General features: G+C 41.7%; 1 protein-coding gene across 10 annotated transcripts in view; it reads right to left on the bottom strand.

Annotated features, from left to right (window-relative positions):
• CDKL5 (cyclin dependent kinase like 5) overlaps positions 1-18,262 on the bottom strand; it is a 407,568-nt gene that overhangs the window by 130,773 nt on the left and 258,533 nt on the right. For all 10 annotated transcript variants that reach the window (XM_073667428.1, XM_073667416.1, XM_073667414.1 and 7 more), the window contains one exon: positions 12,117-12,162. Coding sequence is in view for 8 of the 10 variants with exons in the window: in XM_073667416.1 (XP_073523517.1) it covers positions 12,117-12,162 (46 nt within the window). In the remaining 2 variants the exon portion in view is untranslated. The remainder of the gene's footprint in view (positions 1-12,116; positions 12,163-18,262) is intronic.

Raw genomic sequence — 18,262 nt, 5'->3', positions numbered from 1 at the left:
ACCTAGAGACTGTCATGACATTGCTCTTAGAAGACAGCATTGTTCATACAGGGGTTTTACGTGGATTTTGAAGCAGAGCAACCTGAAATCCAGATCAAAAAGTATTGGAGTATTTGAAGCAGTTTTGTTGTGGATTTTGGAGAGGATCTGTTATAAAGTATACATTAAAAACCTTTGCTAGAACATACCCTAAATTTCTTATGAAAAGCAACATACAGTAGATTTCTGGATGAATTTAGATGACCGGCTGTTAGGTGCAGAAATACTAATTGGCTGATCTGTGCTGAAAATGTTGTTAAAGTGTATTCATGGACCCTAGACATATCTCAATTCTGCGACAGCAATTGCTTTACTGTACTGTAATAATCTTCAACAAAATCACTGGGATGAACTTGGTGAAATGAACAATGCTGCTAGAAGCCTGAACATTTATTAGACTCATTGTAAAAACAGCAGTGAAACACAGCAAAGTCCTGAAGATAATGTAACACCAATACAAAAATAAAATACCATGATTATCTGTAATGGACTCCACTGCTTGCAACATATGACAAAAGAAAATAAAGACAGTTGTGTTCATCTAAAGACATGCTGAGCCTCTTGCTACAACAACTGGCAGAACAGTATGAAAGGCCTACTTTAATATGTGTATTGTAGCCTATGAATAAAAGTCTTTTATATCTGTGAACACTTTGCTTCTAGCTACACCGAGACCACATTCATCACATACGCAGAAAATCATTCAGACGTATGTAAGAAGTACAGGGCACCCATGTGTGATTTTTGTGCTCCATGGTGCATAGTACTCCTTGATGTGAGCACCATAACCCCTTTAGGCCTGAGCATCGCTGCTTGTACTGCTTGGACACCCCTGTGGTGTTACATGAGTGGTGACGTGATTAGCATTTCACCAGCTTAGAAGAACATAGAATAAGTCCCCTGGGTGGCATTGCAGGAAATAGGAGCTCTACCAGTTTATCAAACCCTTAAAATCTAATATTTATTTCAATATATTTAAAAAGACACCTATAGTCCCAAGTGTGAACAACAGGAAAACAAAAACAATACAAATATCCAGTCAAAAATAGACGGACGACTGAAATAGACCAATTCATTAAGTCCATAAGCCATTCGTGGGGTTGTCTCTTATAGCTGTATACGCATATATACTACCAAAGGTTTAGTGATCATACACGGACAGCCTAATCAGCTTATATAAATAATGTCACAGGCAAACCCACACTGACGATTTCAACTTCAACTTATGAAACAGATAAACCACCCAGGATAACCACTTCGGGCCTATACTACCCTAAAAGATGCATCTGCTAGCCCTGACTGGCAGTGGGGATTGGCACCCTAGATAACGAGGATTTGGCACCACCGTTCCACGGCGGCTATCTCTCACTCGCCCTCTCTGTCCCTATAGTAAAAGTGCTATGGGCACCTATGCTAGACAGAGTCCCACTATCTAGAAAGGGGCAAGCCAGAAAAAAATGGATGTGTTACTTATTCTGATGTGCATGGAAGGAGATGAAGAATCAAAACTCTGCCTCTAAACCTTTGGTAGTATATATGCGTATACACCTATAAAAGCTTCTATCCCTCACTTTCTCCTTCGGCCTCTCTCAATGGTCTTCCGCAGCCACTCACAAAGATGGACACCCTGGTCCTCATCTTCACCCACCTCTGTTGCCTATCCAACCTCTCTAATTCACCTCTCCCTCTTTGTGACCACAACTTACTCACATTCTCTTCCCTCTCCTCTCCAGGTCCACAATCCCCCATCCAGAAACTTGCACACCCTCGCAGAAATTTCAAACACCTTGACTTACACTCACTCTCTGAATCCCTTCTCCCACTTACAGACATAAATTCCTTACACGATGCAGATGCTGCTGCTGCTTTATATAACACCACAACAGCTGCAGCTCTCAATTTGGTCGCCCCCCTCACACATACCAAAGCTCACGCAATCAACAGGCAACCCTGGTACACCAGCCTGACTAAAGAACTGAGACTGGCTTCCAGAGTTGCTGAACGGAGATGGAAAAGGTCCCACGCCAACAAGCACTTCATCGCATTCAAACAGTCACTCACTACTTTCAAGTCCACATTCACTGCAGCAAAACAAACCTACTTCTCATCGCTCATATCCACCCTGTCTCACAACCCTAAACAGTTATTCAGTACTTTCAATTCTCTCCTCCATCCCCCAGCTCCCCCTCCCTCCTCACTCATCTCAGCTGAAGACTTTGCCTCATTCTTCAAGCCGAAGACTGACAACATAAGGCAAAGCTTTAGCCACAAGTCCCCACAGCCCCTTCTCATAACTACTCAACTCTCCTCCTCCAAAACCAGCTTCTCTGCCATCACGGAAGATCAAATTTCCTCTTTACTCTCCAAGTCACACCTCACCACCTGTGAACTGGACCCAATCCCGTCCCACCTCATCCCAAACCTCAGGACAGTCTTCATCCCAACCCTAACCCACCTCTTCAACCTGTCACTAACAATTGGTGTCTTCCCCTCATGCTTCAAACATGCCTCGATCACACCCATCCTCAAAAAGCCCTCCCTTGACCCATCCTTTCTGACTAGCTATCGCCCCATCTCACTTCTCCCCTATGCCTCAAAACTACTGGAACAACACGTCCATTTTGAACTGTCCTCCCACCTCTCCTCCTGCTCCCTCTTTGACAGCTCACAATCTGGTTTCTGACCTCACCATTCCACTGAAACTGCTCTGACTAAAGTCATCAACGACCTACTGACCGCCAAATCCAAGCGACACTACTGTCCTCCTCCTCCTGGACTCTCTCATCTCTCGGCATCACAGACTTGGCCCTATCTTGGATCTCCTCATACCTAACAGACTGGACATTCAGCGTCTCCCACTCACACACCACCAACTCATCTCGCCCCCTATCTGTCTGCGTCCCCCAAGAATAAGTTCTAGGACCCCTGCTCTTCTCCATCTACACCTTTGGCCTGGGACAGCTCATAGAGTCTCACGGTTTTCAGTACCACGTCTATGCTGATGACACACAGATCTACCTCTCTAGACCTGATGTCACCTCCTTACTAACCAGAATCTCACAAGGTCTGTCCGCTATTTCATCTTTCTTCTCTGATAGATTCCTAAAACTTAATATGTAAGCTGAATTCATCATCTTTCCACCATCTCACTCAAACCCCCCACCTGACCCATCTATCAAAGTCAATAGCTGTCTACTCTCCCCAGTCCCGCAAGCTCGCTGCCTGGGGGGAACCCTTGACTCTGATCTCTCCTTCAAACCTCATATTCAAGCCCTTTCCACTTCATGCCGACTCCAACTCAAAAATATTTCCCGGATCCGTACATTCCTCAACCATGAATCTGCAAAAACCCTAGTGCACGCCCTCATCATCTCCCTTCGACTACTGCAACCTCCTGCTCTGTGGCCTCCCTTCTACCACTCTCGCACCCCTGCAATCTATCTTAAACTCTGCTGCCCGACTAATCCATCTGTCCCCCGCTATTCCCCAGCCTCTCCCCTCTGCCAATCCCTGCACTGGCTCCCCACTGCCCAGAGACTCAAGTTCAAGACCCTAACCCTGGCATACAAAGCCATTCACAAACGGTCTCCTGCATACATCTATGATCTAGTCTCCCGCTACCTACCTGCACGCAACTTCCGATCCTCACAGGATCTCCTTCTCTACTCCCCTCTTCCCACAATCGAATACAAGATTTCTCCTGTGCATCCCCCACACTCTGGATCTATCTACCCCAACATATCAGACTCTCGACCTACTGACAAGCCTACAACCTGCAGTAACCCTTGCTGCATGACCAGCTGTGCCCTCACCTACTGTATTCTCACCCCCCCCCCATTTCTAGATTGTGAGCCCTCGTGGGCAGGGTCCTCTCTCCTCCTGTATCAGTCGGTGACTTGTTTTTGTTCAAACTATTGTACTTGTTGTTTGCTATGTATACCCCTTTTTCACATGTAAAGCGCCATGGAATTAATGACGCTATAATAATAAATACTCATAATAAGAGACAACCCCACAAAAGGCTTATGGACTTATTTAATTGGTGTTTATTTCAGACGACCGTCTATTTTTGACTGGATATTTGTATTGTTTTTGTTTTCCTGCTGTTCACACTTCGGACTATAGGTGTATTTTTAAATATATTGAAATTAATATTAGATTTTAAGGGTTTGATGGACGCACTGTTATTTCCCTTAAGATTTATTCTGCTTATGTAAGGCTCTACCAGTTTACCAGAAGAGGTGCTAAAAGGTGGAAGTAAGGAAAAGTTCTGGGTCATTGTTTGTCTTTCATGGGACTGGTAAATGCCAACAGAGTGTAAGTAGTTGAGCTGGTCGAAACTATTAGTTGATGAACCAGAGGGAATGTGATGTTGTGCTTTTACTGTACACTTTGTAGTTGTGGGATTGTCTTTCTGGGTCCTTTGTATTTTAACCTGTATGGCCATAGCCAGGACTTGTGTCAGTAACTTCAATAAGCTCAGTAGGTAGATTATACTGCACTGAGGGGTCTAAGTGGAGCTTACATCAGAATCACCGATTCACTTCAGTTAAGGATTCTTAGTAATAGGCAAAGAGCCAAAGTATGCATCCCTCACTTTGACTGTGAAGGTACTGACTGAAATCAACTAAGTGTGAGAGACCACCCAGCTGCAATATCCAACAATACTATATAACTTTGAGTGACCTGCTGCACCTGTTGTGTGAGGTTTAAGCTACTGTAAATGCCCACTTATGGGAAAAAAATAAAAAAATACAGAGATTAATGGGAAAAACTGCGCAGTAAACTTTTGTGTGCTGCAAAGTTAAAAGGTTTATCCAACTTATCAAAATTGTTTTCTGCAATATATTAAAATCAATAGTTATGTGCGAATGTGATTTTCATTAATAAAAACATGACTTTTTGTAAGGCACTTAATAAAAACTGAAATCCACAAAATAAGTAATTCACAAAATGTGACAATGTAATAAGTACATAATCATTGTTGCATGGACACTTTACTGTACCTGAATAAACATGACGGATACTAAAGATTACAATATCAGACCACCATCACAGATTAATTGACAAGCCATCCAAGTATTGACTGAAATGGTCATTAAAATATACTGCTGCATAACTCATTTTCGGTACATTTTTCTGACAAGGAAAAATGTAAAGAAGGGGTTAATGCCGTGCCCATGGCTGTACATTGCTGGATTACATTACGTCATAGACAATTCATTGGTTTTTTTATTTTCTCTTTTTTACTGCAATGTGTTATAGCTTGCATTGATTTTGTACATCCGCTGTTTATTTTTCTTCATCCTCTTATGTCCTATTTGCAGTGGCATGCTGTGAAGAACTATACCCCTAAAAAGATATATCTATACTCCTTCATTCAAACAATCCAAAGATAGCTATCTTGTCAATATTGTGAAAATAGAGGCAATATAATAAGAATGAAAATATTCTATTCCAGGATGAATAAAAAATGCATTGGCACAGACGTGGAAACTAATTTCTGTTATATTTAGCTGTCAGCTGATTGTGGAAATGAAATTAAAACAAAAAAAAGTTAAGAGCCCTATTATGTGATATACAGCATATATAATATTTGTACCTGTACAGAGAATATTTTAGTTAATAAGATAATAAAACCACATTTGATTGTTTCAAACTGACTTGCATTGTCCAGGCTCCCACCACATTGCAAAGTGCTCAAACACCTCCACAAGCAGCTGTTTGAATTTCACTCGCACATACAGTGCAATTAATGGTCATTGTTTGGTGCCTCCACGTATGTAATTTACTGCAATTACACATGAATTAAAGACCTTGTGGGATGAAGGAAATGGCAGATACAAGACAAGGCTCAGTTTATGGCAACCACAGGAATATTCCAGATTTATATAAATATAAAGATACATATCATGTTAGGTGAGAGGTATATATACGTTAAGTGACTTAATATAGAGAACAAAGAATACAATCAATAAGTCTAATAAGAGGACTACAAAGTGTAATTTTCAATTACACATTAATGTTTCCAAAAAAAACCCAAATGACTAAAAAATTAATTAAAACAACTTGTTTTATTTTCCAACATTACAGGAGCTCAGTACATTATAGGAGCTCAGTATAGCTATTGGCTCAGTGTTTTCTGAATTGAAGAGAGCCATTCTGCATACCATTTTCTCGGGAGCATTGTTTGCCTCAGGCTGAGTTCACACGATGCGTTTTTCATGCGTTTCCGCGGCGTTTTTGCAGTTGCGTAAACGCCGCGGAAACGCATGAAAAACGCATGGTAGAAGGGCAGCAATGTTCCCCAATGGAAATCCGCATGTGCTGTGCCCATGATGCGGATTTTTCCGCAGCGTAAACGCTGCGGTCAAAAATCCGCAGCATGTCAATTAATTTTGCGGAAACGCTGCTCTTTTGCCGCCATTGACTTGCATTAGACCGCATGGAATCGGCATCACTGTATATGTTGATGCGCTTTTCATGCGGTCTAATGTGCGGATGGTACCCGGGTGTGGATGAGAGGACTCTCATCCAGACCCAGGTACCATTAAAAAAAAAAGAATAAAATAAAAAATATATATATTCTCACCTTCTGACGGCCCGCGCTGCGTCCTGCCGGCTTCCCGGGCACTTCGCGGTTGAATGAAGGACCTTCGCTGACGTCAGAGTCATGTGACGGGTCACGTGACGCTGACGTCGGAAGGTCCTACAGTCTTCACTGCCGGCAGCCGGGACCGATGAAGCAGGACACCGGGGGCCATCAGATGGTAACGTATAGATTTATTTTTTATTTTTTGACATCACACACTATATAAATCCATGCCGGTTGCATGGATTTATATAGTGTGAAGTTGACAAGCACTTTCCAAGTGATGCTAAAATCGCTTGGGAAGCGCTTGTCAACCCGCATGCGGAAATGAAAGTGAAGACCGCTTCATTTCCGCATGTCCCTGGCAGGAAACCGCATGTACAATCCGCATGCGTTTTTTCCTGCCAGAGAGATGCAGAAACGCTCAGGAAAAAATCCTGAGCATTTCTGCATCGTGTGCACATACCCTTATGAGACGTCTTAGACCAGCTGACAGTCTCTGTAAAGTGAGGTATGTACAGTACTTGCCTAGACCAAGATCAGCAGCCTTTCACCCAGCCAACCAGTTCCCCAATCTATACTGATGAGGCTCAAGAACCCCAAAACAGCCATCTCAAGAAGGAAGTCTCTTTTCTTTAGAGAATACTCTGGTTCCTTCACCTTGCAAGGTCTGTTTAAATGGTCTGACAAGGTCTTTTTGGTTAGCTACCTCCAATAGGTGGCCCCAGAGAGACAGATTTCTTCTGTTAAAGAGCTAATTTGAAAACTTAAATGTAAAAAAGGCAATTCATTTGCCATAAATCTGTAATTTCCTTCTTGTGAAATCCGTTCTCTGCATCTAACATTTTTATGTTGCTTCTATACCTCTCGGTTACTAAGATATGGCCGCCGAATCTTCCTTGTATGTAATCTTTATCTATATATCATTGTGATCTTCAACTCTTCTTTATGGATGTCTTCTTAAAGACCATGCTCAGTTTGCTAAAATAGAAGATTTACATATAGGGAAGAAAAGCCATATCTCAAGAACAAACAGGAGCAGGAACGAAAAAAATATATGATGTTAGATGTAGGTGTAAAGTGGCACTTAGAATAGGTAAAAAATATATACACTTCTCAAAAAAATAAAGGGAATGCTAAAATACCACATCCTAGATATCACTGAATGAAATATTCCAGTTACAAATCTTTATTTATTACATAGTGGAACGCATTGAGAACAATAAAACATGAAAATGATCAATGTAAAACAAAATTAATATCCCACTGAGGTCTGGGTTTGGAATGATACTCAAAATCATAGTGTAAAATCAAATTACAGGCTGATCTAACTTCAGTGGAAATGCCTCAAGATAAGGAAATGAGGCTCAGTATTATGTGTGGCCTCCACGTGCCTGTATGACCTCCCTACAAAGCCTGGTCATGCTCCTGATGAGGCAGCGGATGTTCTCCTGAGGGATCTTCTCCCAGACTTGGATTAAAGCATGAGTAAACTCCTGGACCACATTGTGGTGCAATGTGGCGTTGGTGGATGGAACGAGACATGATGTCCCAGATGTGTTCGATTGGATTCAGGTCTGGGGAACAGGCAGGTCTCACAAGGGGTCTCAGGATCTCATCTCGGTACCTAATGGCAGTCAGGCTACCTCTGGCGAGCACATGGAGGGCTGTGCGGCCCTCCAAAGAAATGCCACCCCACACCATTACTGACCCACTGCCAAACCGGTCATGCTGAAGGATGTTGCAGGCAGCAGATCGCTCTCCATGGCATCTCCAGACTCTGTCACGTCTGTCACATGTGCTCAGTGTGAACCTGCTTTCATCTGTGAAGAGCACAGGGCACCAGTGGCGACTTTGCCAATCCTGGTGTTCTGTGCATTTATTTGGAGGGCCGCACAGGCCTCCATGTGCTCGCCAGAGGTAGCCTGACTGCCATTAGGTACAGAGATGAGATCCTCAGACCCCTTGTGAGACCATATACTGGTGCGGTTGGCCCTGGGTTCCTCCTAATGCAGGACAATGCCAGACTTCATGTGGCTAGAGTGTGTCAGTAGTTCCTGTAAGATGAAGGCATTGAAGCTATGGACTGGCCCGCCCATTCCCCAGACCTGAATCCGATTGAGCACATCTGAGACATAATGCCTCGCTCCATCCACCAACGTCACGTTGCACCACAGACTGTCCAGGAGTTGGCGGATGCTTTAGTCCAGGTCTGGGAGGAGATCCCACAGGAGACCATCCGCAACCTCATTAGGAGTATGCCCAGGCGTTGTAGGGAGGTCATACAGGCACATGGAGGCCACACACAATACTGAGCCTCATTTTGACTTGTTTTAAGGACATTACATCAAAGTTGGATCAGCCTATAGTGTGTTTTTCCACTTTAATTCTGTGGGTGACTCCAAATCCAGGCCTCCATTGGTTAATAAATTTGATTTCCATTGATGATTTTTGTGTGATTTTGTTGTCAGCACATTCAACTTTGTACAGAACAAAGTATTCAATAAGAATATTTCATTCATTCAGACCAAGGATGTGTTATTTGAGTGTTCCCTTTATTTTTTTGAGCAGTGTACAAACCTATAGGGCCCTGTGTGAAAAGGTGACCCCCCTCCCCACCTTAAAACATAAATTGACTGTGGTTTATCACATCTTTGAGAAGCTGAGTTCAATTCCCCTAGCTGCACACAGGCCTGATTACTGCCACACCTGTTCTCAATCAAGAAATCACTTAAATAGCACCTGCCTGACATAGTGAAGTAGACCAAAAGATGCTCAAAAGCTAGACATTATGCTGCAATCAAAAGAAATTCAGGAACAAATGAGAAACAAAGTAATTGAGATCTATCAGTGTGGATAAGGTTATTATGAACAATTTTTAAAGCTTTGGGACTCCTGTGAACGACAGTGAGAGCCATTTCCACAAATGGCGAAAACATGGAGCAGTGGTGAACCTTCCCAGGAGTGGCCTGCCAACCAAAATTACCCCAAGAGCGCAGTGGCGACTCATCCAAGAAGTCACAAAAGACACCACCACAACATCCAAAGAACTGCAAACCTCATTTGCCTCAGTTAAGGTCAGTGTTAATGACTCCACCATAAGAAAGAGACTGGGCAAAAATGGCATGCATGGCAGAGTTCCAAGACGAAAACCACTGCTGAGCTCGTCTCAGTTTGGACAGAAAACATCTTGATGATTGCCAATCCTATGGGAGAATACTCTGTGGACTGACGAGACAAAAGTTGAACTTTTTGGAAGGTTTATGTCTCATTACCATTTCATCTGGCCTGGAAGTAACACGGCATTTCAGAAAAGGAACATCATACCAACAGTAAAAAATGGTGGTGGTAGTGTGATGGTCTGGGGCTGTTTTGCTGCTTTAGGACCTGGAAGACTTGCTGTGGTAAATGGAACCATGAATTCTGTGGTCTACCAAAAAATCCTTAAGGAAAATGTCCGGCCATCTGCTTGTGACCTCAAGGTGAAGAGCACTTAGGTTATACAGCAGGACAATGATCCAAAACACACCAGCAAGTCCATCTCTGAATGGCTTCAGAAAAACAAAATTAAGACTTTGGAGTGGGTTAGTCAAAGTCCTGACCTTAATCCGATTGAGATGCTGTGGCATGACCTTAAAAAGGCGGTTCATGCTTGGAAACCCTCCAATGTGGCAAAATTACAACAATTTTGAAAAGATGAGTGAGCCAAAATTCCTCCAGAGCATTGTAAAAGGCTCATTGCCAGTTATCGCAAATGCTTGATTGCAGTTGTTGCTGCTAAGTGTGGCCCAACCAGTTATTAGGTTTAGGGGGCACTCACTTTTTCACACAGGGTCCTGTATGTTTGGATTTCTTTTTCCCTTAATAATAAAGACCTTCATTTAAAAACTGAATTTTGTGTTTACTTGTGTTATCTTTGTCAAAGATTTGAATTTGTTTTGTGATCTGAAACATTTAAGTGTGACAAATATGCAAAAGAATAAGAGATCAGGAAGGGGACAAATGCTTTTTCACACCACTGTATATGTCCCCAATCTGCTCTGCAAGGCACACAAAAAAGTTTTATTATACTTACAGACAGCACAGACCGCTCAGATGGGCGTCTCTGGTCCTGATCCGGCGCCTCCTCTCTTCTTATGACCGCCGTCCTCCTTCCCTGCTTTGTGTGGATGAAGCGTCCTATGTCATTTAAACAGTGTCCTCCATCACACTACTTCGCAGTCAGAGCAAAGTATTATAGTGCGCATGCACCAGTTTTACCTATGGGTCATCGGCAATCTTTTGTCTTTCCCCACACATGCTCATTACAGTTCTCTGCTCTGCCATCGGCAGGGCAGAGAGAAGTACACCTGCATAAAAGTGCGATGGGGTCATTGTGTGGAGGACGCGTCACCCACACAAAGCAGGGAAGGAGGACAGTGATTTTAAGAAGAAAGGAGGTGCTGAATCAAGACCAGAGACGCCCATTGGTCTGGACTGCGCTGTCTATAGGTATAATAAAAGCTATTTTTTATGACCTGCAGAGCGGATTGGGGACACATATACAGCATACTAGTATGTTGTAACAGAGGGCTTACAGGTGCTGGCCCTACTTTATATGGGGAAAACCTGGTGGCAGGTTCCCTTTAAGGTTAAACCCCAGAGAATTAGGTAGCCTTCATTTCTGGGTACAGCCAAAAGCCAAATCCATAGTAGCTTAATGGGTTCACATCATCTACTGTTGGGTGTATGATACTAAGTGATAAACTACAGAATGCAACTTCACATAAAAGAGAATCTGTCAGCAGGTTGGACCACAATGATAAAACCCAAGACAGAAACAAAATAAAAAAAATAAATAAATAACAACTCTGCTGTAAGTATGTATTTATTTAATTTACTTTGTTTCTGTTTTGGGTTTTGACTGTTTTTTGGCCAGTGTGAACATGATCCTATTTTGCATGCATACCAACTTAACTCCAGTCCATTTCTTTTTGTTTTGGACCACTATGATGTAGAGCACACATGTCAAACTCTGGCCCGTGGGCCACATCGGGCCCGCAGGGTGATTTTATGTGGCCCACCAGTAACATCAACTTCAGGGCCCCACTTTTCAGCTACACGCAAATATGACTTTACCCTCATTCACACATTTCTATAGCAATAAACTGGGTTGACTGTTTAATTAATAAGAAGCTGCCTTTGTCTGTATAAAGTGAATCAAGTGTATTGTGCCAAGTACTGCTCATATAAGAGGGTGGTGGCCCACTCCTACACAGGGGCCCACCGGAGGATTCTTCTGTTCTCCTGTGAGCCAGTCCGAGCCTGTAACCATCTATTACAGATCATTCTGCACACCGGTCGGGGGTCGATTAGTGGTAGTCGATCCTTGTAAACAGATCATAACTACCAGTGTGATTGTACTCTGCACTGTAGCACTTCCACATAACAGTTAAATCTATGTATTGCCATATAATATTAAAGTCATATCCAAAATCATACATACCTTCGCTGTCTTTAAACTTTTTAATTGCCACAATTTCCTTTGTTTCCTAGAAAAAGAAAAGTGACATTTTAATCCGGATCTCATGTTTTATAAGGTGTTACTGTTCAATAATCCAAAATGAAATGCATTAAATGAGTTCTGGGTGCCACCAAATGTACACTTCTGTCATTCAGCATCAATAGCACTCATCTCAGCTTAGTTACGTGTAAAACATCAATGTTCAGATGTCAATTTAGATATCATTACAATGCTGTGATGATCTGATCCCATGTTTCACAAAATGTCTTGCACGGGTGATCCGAAATACAAATACATTTTCATTCTAAATTCCCATCTATTTAATGTAATAATCTAAATAATTTTCTAATATACTTTAAATATTCCCTATCCTTCCCTAACTACACTGTTTTTCTTTTTTTTTCCTACTTCCTATTTGATGACGCTTTGTTTGAGAATCCCAGTGCATGCTAGGATACTCAAGTGAAGTGTCATCACAGGTGAGAGGCTGCGGTCACTGAAACAGATTCTGCCCCCTCCCTGAAATGAAGTGTCATCAGTGACACTCATTTCAGGGGCTGGGCTAGTCCCTGCTTGATGTGCACTGTGCAATGTGCACAATGACAGCGCTCTCTCTTGCTGTCTCTGATCAGCAGTAACAAGCCAGCAAAGAGCACACTGTTAGTGAGCGGTTGTAGGGGCGCAGCGCTGGTCTCTGAACGCCGGGTATTCTGACACCACAAACTGACATTGTACTCCGTTGCAGGCTCGGTACTGCTGGTCTGAGCCAGTGAGAGGGCGCTGTCATTGTGCACATTGCACAGTGCACATCTCACAGCCTCTGAAACGAAGGTCACTGATGACGCTGTGGTTCAAGGAGGGGGCTGCGTTAGTGACAGCTGCCTCAGCCCACTGATGATGCTTCGTTTGAGTATCTCAGAATACACTAAGATTCTCAAACGAAGCGTCACCAATAAGGAAGTGTAGTTAGGGAAAGATAGGGAATTTTTAATTAAAGTACAATAAAAAATTGTTGAGATTATGGATTTCAATATATAGGGATTTAGGATGAAAATTAATTTGTATTTCAGACTACCCCTTTAACTACGCTTCCCTCTCTGTAAAAAAATAATTAAGAATAAAATGAATATCCGTAATTAATATTTAACACTCTCCACACACAAATAACAAATTATGTACAGTCTTTGGCAAGGAAATAAACAAGGGAATCTAAGCAATGTCTAATGGCTCATTGAGATGAGCTGAACGCAGCTAATTAAGAAATTCTGGTCAGAATTCTATATGCACAGAACGATCGTTAATAAGGTTGCTCTGTGCACAGTGACTATCATCACCAAGAGTACATCTCCTGTTTAGGGCTCATGCAGGCGTCCATGCAATACGGTCCGAGCACTGACCGCAGGACTCCCGACCAGAGGGTGACAGCTTCTTTTAATTCTATGAGGTCTGTAATTCCAAGGCTAGTCTGCATTGCGGTCCGTGCTCGGACAGTGTTGCACACATATCTGCATGAACACAGGACGATTTTAATGGCTGCATGAACAATTTTTTCATCTGACGAATGATCATGTTCACACGAGCCATGTACCCTTAGACCTGTGTAAAACATAGCAGAGTCCTCAACCCAACTCATACTTCATAGGGCTTATACCATTTTTTGTTAAACCAATTTAAAACTATCCTGCATTATGTTTGGCATAGTGGCATCAGCAAAAGAATGAATATCAAATAGAAGTCAATATACAGTGGCTGGCAGCTTGGAAGATATTCTCTAATAAAGCCCATAATTATGCAGCTTGCTTTTGGAACATAGAACATTACTAAAACGCCATTTCAGTGTACAGAATACAGAGTTTCCGCAGCCTACATGACTGCAGGTTGTATACAAGCAGTTATTTATAATGAATCCAAAATGATATATTAGCACTGCATTCTATACATGTAACATAAATGTAAAATGTACCGTACATCAACAATTTCCATTCACCACTAAATTTAGACTAAATACAAGACGTTGCTTTTAGTTGTGCTTTGGTTCTCACATTGGATTTTTAAAGGGGTTGGCTCGAGTTCTTAAATGGTTAATATTGAAAAGTGCCTGTAAAAACAAGTAACTTTTCAATTTACTTTTTATTAAAAAACCTCTTCATGCTTTAGAACAAATTTTTTTTTAATTCTATAGTTTACAGCTCGCTGACACCTTGCAGTCTCAGAGTGGCCTGCTAACCAAGGCAAGAAGAATGCACCGCATGCAGGCTCTATGCCCTTGAGCTTGTAAGCGCCACTCTGAAGCTGGCCGGATGATTGGATCCGACCAGCTCCAGTCCCTCTGTGCTTCTCCAATGCTAAAAGGCAAAGCTGCCTCTGCTAGGACCATGGGAGAGTGCTCAGATGGGAGGGTGCTCAGTTTGGACCAGCTGTTAGTCTTCAGGAGCGCACCGTCCCCGACAAGCAGGAATCTGGGAGGCAGTGGAGCAGTGCACTCCCAAATATAGTAGATTAGGACAATTCCCTTAATTTACCATATCTTTTAGGAGGACTAAGTATTTGAAGTTTCCATACACTAGAAACAGGTCCCACAGCTTCAGAGGCATGGCAGAGGCAATACCAAGTCAGGCTGCACAAAGACCCTTTCCCATAGACTCATGTGCAAATGAAAAAGAATAGAGAATCATAAGTCTAATCTTCTCACTTTCTTAGTGGCTATCTGCTCTAAGTAATTCAAATCAATAAAGTCAACATTCCCTATAAAAGTCTTGTTAGAAAAATCACTTCAAGCACTGCATTAAAAATAAATGCACTTCAAAAAAGGAAAACAAATATACTTAAATTTTTTTTTTGTTTTAATACTTAAAGAGGTTGTCCACAATTGGTGAAATCTTTGGCTAGTGCCACTGCTTGCCGAATGCCAAAGGTGTGTTGTAATGCATATACCATTAGGATTCAGCTCTGCTTTCCAGTTCCAGCAGTCATTACGTGATCGCAAGTATACAGGCTAAAGTCTCAGTCAGACGCATCCGAGTTGCCCAAATCTCCATATATTATAATATATATATACACTACCGTTCAAAAGTTTGGGGTCATTTAGAAATTTCATTATTTTTGAAAGAAAAGCACATTTTTTTTTCAATGAAGCCAACATTAAATGAATCAGAAATACACTCTATGCATTGTTAATGTGGCAAATGACTATTCTAGCTGCAAACGTCTTGTTTTTATTGCAATATCTACATAGGTGTATAGAGGCCCATTTCCAACAACCACCACGCCAGTGTTTTATGTGTTTGCTAACTCTGTAAGAAGGCTAATGGATGTTGAAAACCCTTGCACAAGTATGTTAGCCCAGCTGAAAACGGTTTGGCTGATTTGAGAAGCTATAAAATTGACCTTCCTTTGAGCTAGTTGAGAATCTAGAGCATTAAATTTGTTTGTTCTATGAAACTCTCAAAATGGTCAGAAAAAGAGAACTTTCATGTGAAACTCGACAGTCTATTCTTGTTCTTAGAAATGAAGGCTATTCCCTGTGAGAAATTGCCAAGAAATTGAAGATTTCCTACAACGGTGTGTACTACTCCCTTCAGAGGAGAGCACAAACAGGCTCTAACCAGAGTAGAAAGAGAAGTGGGAGGCCCCGCTGCACAACTGAGCAACAAGACAAGTACATTAGAGTCTCTAGTCTGAGAAATCGACGCCTCACAGCTCCTCAACTGGCAGCTTCATTAAATAGTACACGCAAAACGCCAGTGTCAACATCTACAGTGAAGAGGCGACTCCGGGATGCTGGCCTTCAGGGCAAAGTGGCAAAGAAAAAGCCATATCTGAGACTGGCTAATAAAAGGAAAAGATTAATATGGGCAAAAGAACACAGACATTGGACAGAGGAAGATTGATTTGTCTCTCGACAAAACTTTTTTCCAAAGTTTGAGGTATTTGGATCACACAGAAGAACATTTGTGAGACACAGAACAACTGAAATGATGCCTGACGCCATCTGTCAAGCATGGTGGAGGTAATGTGATGGTCTGGGGTTGCTTTTGGTGCTGATAAAGTGGGAGATTTGTACAAGGTAAATGGAATTTTGAATAAGGAAGGCTATCACTCCATTTTGCAATGCCATGCCATACCCTGTGGACAGCGCTTGTTTGGAGCCAATTTCATCTTACAACAGGACAATGACCCAAAGCAGACCTCCAAATTATGCATGAATTATTTGGGGAAGAAGCAGGCAGCTGGTATTCTATCTGTAATGGAGTGGCCAGCGCAGTCACCTGATCTCAACCCCATTGAGTTGTTGTGGGAGCAGCTTGACCGTAAGGTTGCAAAATGTGCCCATCAAGCCAATCCAACTTGTGGAGGGGCTTCAGGAAGCATGGGGTGAAATTTCTCAAGATTACCTCAGCAAATTAACAGCTAGAATGCCAAAGGTCTGCAATGCTGTAATTGCTGCAAAGGAGCATTCTGTGACGAAAGCAAAGTTTGAAGGAGAAAATTATTCTTTCAAATAAAAATCATTATTTCTAACCTTGTCAATGTCTGGACTATATTTTCTAATTATTTTGCAACTCATTTGATAAATAAAAGCATGAATTTTCATGGAAAACACAAAATTGTCTGGGTGACCCCAAACTTTTGAACGGTAGTGTATATTATATATATATATATTTATTTAAACCAATTTAATGATTTCTTAGATGACACGCCATTTGACACTTTCCTGCTAATGGATCATGCCAATCAAGTTTGTTTCAACAATTTTTGTTGTACATTTTTATAGGTACACTTCGCATACATGATTAATTCATTCAATTCTTTCTTTTTGTCCTGTATTTACTAAGAATATGACACCCATCTTCCTTAGCACAACAACGGTTTTTATGCACAGCCCCCCAAAAACTCAACAGTAGAATTTATAAGCCACTTAGCAATGATTTTCAAAGGGTTGGAGGAAGCAGCTGCCCAGCCATGCCTACATGAGCTATGGTTTATGCACGCTTCAGTCTCTGAGCCAACTCGTGCATCAATTAAGTATGGACATTTTTGTGACTATAAAATGAGTCAGGAAAGGAAAATCAATCATTTATTAAACAGACAATGACAAGATAAAACAGCCTGCTGTCACAGTCGCAAGTGCCATGCTATAAACAGGGATTTACAAATAACACTGTACATACAGCTGCCGGAGGTTACCCGGAAACTCTACAGATATTTTTCTATTCTTCCTACAGTCAAATTGATAAATTGGGATTTACATTTGGTTCACAGTTTTTTCTTACTATTATAGCAATGAAATGATTAAAATCCTTACCACATGATGTTTAATTCACTTTATATGACAAAGTGATGGACAACCCTTTCTTAAAAAAAGACCTTTCACAAAATTTTTCATGTTGAACTGCACACATGATGTAACAGTGGCTGCAGAATGGAATAAAAAAAATTTGGGGGGGTTAATTTTGCCTCTCAGTTGCGGAGATAATGAATTAACTTTAGTTAAGTCCAAGTGGGTATTATTAGATACTTTTCACTGGGGGCTTGTACTTCTGCCTCCTTTATGCCACTGACCAATCATAAGCAGGCAGCTACATTGAGGTGCAGAAGCATTACACAGCACAGAAGTTCTGGAAATAATAACAGGAGTTACTAGCTCTACACTTCTGTGCTGTGTAATAGATCTTCAGTGCTTATATAGGCTGCACACTCTAGCTGGCAGAACCTGTGGACTCTGATCATGGGACCCTGATGACATCACCACCGATTCTTCTGCACTTTTATGTTGCTGCCTGCTTATGATTGGTCAGTATCATAAATGAGGCAAATATACAAGCCCCAGTGAAAAATATCTAATAACACTCACTTGGACTTAAATGGGTTGTCCCATGAACAAAGTACATATTAATCAATAGGTCTTAGAACAAAAATAAGTTCCACGATTGGATGTGTTAAAAAAATGTTCCTGTGCTGTGATAATCTTATAAATGTGCCCCTGCTGTGTACTGTGTAATGTCTGTGTCTGACCGTACAGGAACATGGTCTGATCGTACCACATCTCCTGGGCAGGGGAGGAAGCAAAAGAGTATACAGACATTACAGCAGGGGATCACAGCTGATTCTTTCTGAGAGGTAAAACA

Source organism: Phyllobates terribilis, unplaced genomic scaffold (assembly GCF_046119375.1).
Source record: "Phyllobates terribilis strain yellow unplaced genomic scaffold, ASM4611937v1 Scaffold_2__4_contigs__length_985480577, whole genome shotgun sequence".
NCBI classification, from domain to species: Eukaryota; Metazoa; Chordata; class Amphibia; order Anura; family Dendrobatidae; genus Phyllobates; species Phyllobates terribilis.
Note: the sequence above shows the minus strand (reverse complement) of the source record. Positions and strands in the feature narration are given on the sequence as shown.